The sequence below is a fragment of the Myotis brandtii genome, unplaced genomic scaffold, assembly GCF_000412655.1.
Source record: "Myotis brandtii unplaced genomic scaffold, ASM41265v1 scaffold139, whole genome shotgun sequence".
In the NCBI taxonomy this organism is placed as follows: Eukaryota; Metazoa; Chordata; class Mammalia; order Chiroptera; family Vespertilionidae; genus Myotis; species Myotis brandtii.
The window spans coordinates 95681-101473 of record NW_005354965.1 but is presented as its reverse complement, the minus strand read 5'-3'; the positions used below and the strand labels follow the sequence as shown (position 1 = coordinate 101473).

Here is a 5793-nt window from a genome sequence, read left to right as displayed (position 1 = left end):
CCGGGGACGAAGATGAACGCCAGGGGCTGCCGGCAGCTCCCCGCCCGGGGGGCCCTGTCCAGACCTTTCCAGAAGCCGGACCCCCACACCTGTCTTCCCTCCGGGTGTTCCCCCAGCCCCTCCCCGCCTGCCATCTCGGGGTGCGGGGGGGCACGTCACAGCCTCAATAAACTTGTCTGACTCCGCAGAGCACCCTCCCCGAGTGGATTTCGTCTCTGGGGGTGCACGCCTTCTGTCGGTGGGGTGGGGAGGCGGGCGATGCGGTGGTAGAAGCAGCCAGAGCCCTGGCCGGTGTGGCCCAGTGGATAGAGCGTCGGCCTGTGGGCTGAAGGGTCCCGGTTTGATTCCAGGTCAGGGCACAGGCCTGGGTTGTGGGCTCGACCCCCGGTGTGGGGCGTGCAGGAGGCAGCCGATCCATGATTCTCTCTCATCATTGATGTTTCTCTCTCTCCCCCTCTCCCTTCCTCTCTGAAATCAGTAAAAATATATTTAAAAAAATAAAAACAACACATTAAAAAAAAAGCAGCAGCGAGAAAGCAAAGACTCCCCGATCCCGAGTGACCAGCAGGAGGAGGGGCTCATGTCTCCTTCCCTGAAGGCGGTGGATCCTGCCAACCCAGCGCCAGGGCACAGCGCCCACCGCCAGGCGACCCTCCTCCCTTGCCACCCCCTCCTCCCAGGAGGACCCGATGGGGGGCATAGGCCCCCCTTTCCCCACTGACCTCTCCCAGCCCCCGCCCTCCCCCCAGGCCCTCACCACCCCGGGAATAGGACCATGTCTTCTGCATAAGCATTCGGGGCATCAGCCATAGACCAGCACAGGCAGGTGGTGGGGTCTGCGGGTCACGGGGGAAGGGCAACCCCTGTATCCCCCCCCCCCCCCCGGGAATTCTGGCGGGCACGTGTGAACACGGTCCAGAGATCCGCATGTTTTTCCCGCTCCACTGCGGCATGATTGTCAACTAAAGGTCGTACACACTTAGGACAACAAGATGACGTGATGTGTAGACACCGTGAGTGATTCCCAAGGCCAAGCTCGTGAGCACGCCCGTCACCTCTCTGAGGACCCTTTCCAGGCCCATGAAGAGGCGCTCGCCACCCTAATCACCAGGGAATGCCAACCGCAGCCCCAGTGAGGCGCCGCCCACCCGACCGACAGACCTCAGTGCTGGCGAGGACCCTCCTCCGTGGTTGGTGGGAATGGGAATGGGCTCAGACGCGGACAGAAGTCGGTACGGAGGTTTCTCGAACCGTGAAGGAAAGATCCGTCCGATGACCCAGCTGCCCCTCCTCCGAGGACTTGCCCAAAGGCGTGAAGTCACACCGGGAGGGGTGTCTGCGCCCCAGGCTCCCAGCGTCACTTGCAGAAGCCCAGGTGCGGAAACAGCCGCGTGTCCACAGGCAGGTGAGTGGGTGAGAAAGACGTGTAGACCCACAATGGACTATCATTCAGTCATAAACATTCACAATAAAAGATTCAGAAAGTATTTTATTTTATAATAATTTCACTTATGATTATTTTAAAAAGAAGGACAGCTTGTCACTTGCAGGGAGACTCCAGAAATCTAAGTTTTAGAAGAACCCCAGGGTTCCACACACACACTTATTTAGTTATTTATTTATGCGTTTCCCAGGACACTGAGTCCCGGAAGGAAAATCGCTGGCATCTCAGCAAGGCCGGCAGAGGAGGGGACGTCTCCCCACAAAGATGTCCGAGGGGCGACCCGGGGACGGGTCAGTGCTCTAACCACTGGGTTGTTGCTGCTCTTAATCCTCACCTGAGGGTATAGTTCCTACTGACTTTTAGAGGGTATGTGACATGTTTATTGATTTTTTTTTTTTGAGAAAGACAGAGAGAGGGAGAGGCTGGTTGCCTCCTGTACGTGCCGACCGGGAATTGAACCAACAACCCGGCTGGAGGGTTCGCCGGGCTCTGCTCGGAGGAAGCAGCGTGTTATTCATGAGCTCACGTTCTCCCACGCCACGTGGAAAGGCTTCACGTTACGTGGTGCCATTCGGCGACCTTTGACCGCACGTGCCTGGGGAAGGCTGATGAGGAGGTTTTCTCTGCGTCTGGGATTTGTGTGCAAACCAACCAACCAACCTGGCCCTGGCTGGTGGTTCAGTGGTTAGAGCACTGGCCCGCACACCTAAAGGTCTCGGGCTTGACTCCTGGTCAAGGACACACACCTGGGTTGCAGGTTCAATCCCTGGCCCCGGTCGGGGTGCATGGAGGCAACCCATGGCTGCGTCAGCCTCACATAGATGTTTCTCTCCCCCTCCCTCCCTCCCTCCCGTCCACTCTCTCTAAAAGTCAGTAGGAACTATACCCTCAGGTGAGGATTAAGAGCAGCAACAAATCTCCGTGAGTCATGTGCCCACGCGCCGCCGATTTAGCAATTACTGGTCCTTTATTCACGGGGTTCCGTTCCCGTCCTTCTCAGCTTCCTCGTTCATTCTGAACCTCGGAACAGAGAGATCGTCTTACTTGGAGAGGATTCCTAGAAATGCAACCAGAACGGACACATGTGATGGATAAAAGGACGACGGAAGAGGAGGAACATTCGGTGCTGCATGGGGGCGGGGCCAGGCATCCCTGTGTAATGGCAGGTCCGCCTTCCTAGACACTCAGTCATCGTGACGGGCATCCGACGCCTCAGTCGGCAGGAGAAGCATGTGAGCGGCCCTTTGCCGACCTCTCGTCGCTCTCCTGGGCCTCAGCCGTCTTGGGTGGGAGCCAGGTGCCCGCGCCGCCTGACTTGGATGCAGCTCCGAAGGTCAGGCACGAAGAAAGTGTTGTCTTTCTTCCCTCCTTCCTCGTTCATTGCTCATGTCTTCTGGGCACCTGAACACGAAGCTGCATATTTAAGCTCTCCCGTGGATAGCGCCCTGAGCTGAGAAAGGTGATTTGAAGAGTCAAGGCGTCTTAGAGAGAAGGAGAGCGACGGAGAGAGGTGTTCTTCTTCCATGTTGGGTGGCTCGGGGTTTCCTGCGAGAAAGGCCTGGCTGGGGATGTTCTGAGCACCTTCCTGAGCTACGGGTCTGTGACCACCTGGTGCCAGACAGAATCACACTGCCCAGCCTCCCCTGCCCAGCCTCCCCTACCCAGCCTCACCTTCTCACCCTCACCTGCCCAGCCTCACCTGCCCAGCCTCCCCTCCCCAGCCTCACCTTCTCCCCCTCACCTTCTCAGCCTCCCCTGCCCAGCCCCCCCTGCCCAGCCTCCCCTCACCTGCCCAGCCTCACCTGCCCAGCCTCCCCTCCCCAGCCTCACCTTCTCCCCCTCACCTTCTCAGCCTCCCCTGCCCAGCCCCCCCTGCCCAGCCTCCCCTCACCTGCCCAGCCTCACCTGCCCAGCCTCCCCTCCCCAGCCTCACCTTCTCCCCCTCACCTTCTCAGCCTCCCCTGCCCAGCCCCCCCTGCCCAGCCTCCCCTGCCCAGACTCACCTTCTCACCCTCACCTGCCCAGCCTCACCTGCACAGCCTCCCCTCCCCTGCCCAGCCTGCCCTCACCTGCCCAGCCTCCCCTGCCCAGCCTCCCCTGCCCAGCCTCACCTTCTCACCCTCACCTTCTCATCCTCACCTGCCCAGCCTACCCTGGATCCAGGGGGCAGTGCTAGGTTTGCTCTGCTTGCTCGTCTCTGAAAGACTTGCTTCTATAACCAACATCCCCGAGTAGAGGAGGGACCTAGGGCTTCGAGGTTCCTGATGAGTTTATTTTTAACGTTTCCCGTCCGGGTGTCAGCGATGCGCTGCCCTTCACTCACGCTCACCGCCTGGCTCTTGGCCACTCGCCGAGCCTCTCTAATTGCCGGGCGTCCCAGTGCCTGATTACTCATCAGTCACGGCTGAATGCACGGATGCTAATTCGCATTTGCCCGTTTGGTTCACAGCAGAGGTTTAAAGACAAAGACTTTCTCAAGGAGAACCTCACCAGAAACCGTGTTTGTGCCGTCCTGGGAACGTTCCCCAAGTTCCTCTAAGGCTTTGAAGGCCTCTGTCCTCTGCCCTCTGCCACAGGGTCGGCTGGGAAATGTTCTCCAAATGGCACTCCTTGTGTCACCGGGGGTTTGATGCCATTTCCCAGTGAAGTTTCTGGCCATGCAATCATGGAAATCCGCATGGGAAGACGCAGAGCCGCGCGAGTCTAACGCATGAGAAGGACTATGCCATCCTCACACCGTCCTTGCCACAGGAAATGGTGAAATGAGTGTCCTCCTTCTCATTTTCTTTTTAAAAATTCTTATCCTCACCTGAGGGTATGTGACATGTTTATTGATTTTTTTTTTTTTGAGAAAGAGAGAGGGAGAGGCTGGTTGCCTCCTGTACATGCCGACCGGGAATTGAACCAACAACCCTTTTGGTGAACAGATGATGCTCCAACCAACGGAGCCACCGGGCCAGGGCCTCCTGCCCCTTCGCCTCTGCCTGCACTTTCTTCTCTTTTGCTTCTGTCTCCCTGCCCTGGAGTTTCCTACTCCCTAGAGGACCACAGCTGTCCTTCCGTCCCCACAGGCCTGGCTGAGGCCGGGTCAGTCCCGGTAGATTAATGAGTCTTTTCTCAGCGAGAAGAGCGTTCAAGAGCCGCGCAGCCCAGCAGGAGAAACCCCCGTTGCAATAGACCTTCCTTTCCAGAGATGTACACGGGCCCTGCCTTCCACACCTGGAAAGAGCTTTCGGTGACAACGAAAAAGGTATTTCTTCTCATTTAAAGACGGTTGGCCCTGCCGGTGTGGCTCAGTCGGTGGAGCATCATTCCATACATGGGAGGTTGCCGGTTTGATCCCCAGTAGAGGGCGTGCAGGAGGCAACCCATCTGCAATTCTCTCTCACGTCGATGTTTCTCTCTCCCCCTCTTCCTTCCTCTCTATAATCAATTAAAAACCACATATTTATTTACTCAGAGAAGGTTGGCTCCCTCTGTTGCCAGGAGGAAGCAGAGCAGAACCCGGAAATGCATCATACTCGTGGCTGTGATGTTTGATTTCCCATAATCCTCTTTCAGCCAATGGGCGGCTTTGCTCAGAGCCACCCAAAGCGGGACAACGGGTGCCCAGTGGACTGTCCAACTCACGGCTTCCTGGTGGCTTAGGTGCAAGTAAACGTCACTTAAAACCGACCGACCGACCGACCGACCGACTGTCCAAACGACCAACCAACCAACCAACCGACCAACCAAATCCCCAAACTTTGGAGCCAAATGTTTGGCAAACATGTGTTTTCTTCCCGTGGCTCCTCTGTGACCCCGAACGCCTCCCGCAGGGGCTGTCCTTGAGAGTCTAAGTCGGCCATCATTTCCATCGCACCCCAGCACGATTTTTCAGTCATTTCAACGATAGACATAATTATGCCCAAGAACTAATATTTAATGTGTTTCTGGGCTTGTCGTAGGCCATTAATCCTCTTAACAGCCTCGTGAGGTTGGTTTTATTCCATGTTCTATGACCTCATTTTACACACGAGGAAGCTGGAACTGGGAAGTTCAAAGACATTCGTGGTCGCGGAGCGGGAGAGGGAGGGTTTACAATCCCGGCGGGTCTGATGCTGAGCCGGTGCCGCCTGCTGCCGAGCGGGGTGACTCCGCCTCACTCCCGAGGTCCGTGTGCAGCAGAGGGGACCCCGGCCTTCTTGCTCACCTCTTGTCCCCAAGACAAAGCACAGCATCGGGCTGACACGGAGCCCCCAGCGAACACGTCATAAAGGGAAAGACAATGTCATGTTTTTTCAAATTAAAATAAAGATGGCAGTGCGCGCCTTGCACTGTATGGTTTGGGTTTTTGTGGCCCCGGGAGA

At 57.0% G+C, this 5793-nt stretch overlaps 1 protein-coding gene across 1 annotated transcript in view; it reads left to right on the top strand.

Moving 5' to 3' along the window:
- Positions 1 to 5092, top strand: part of LOC106725148 — a 5499-nt gene extending 407 nt beyond the window's left edge. Inside the window, exons 2-3 of the mRNA XM_014535192.1 lie at positions 2722 to 2777; positions 5006 to 5092. Coding sequence (XP_014390678.1) covers positions 2722 to 2777; positions 5006 to 5092 — 143 coding nt within the window. The remainder of the gene's footprint in view (positions 1 to 2721; positions 2778 to 5005) is intronic.
- The last annotated feature ends 701 nt before the right edge of the window (positions 5093 to 5793 follow it).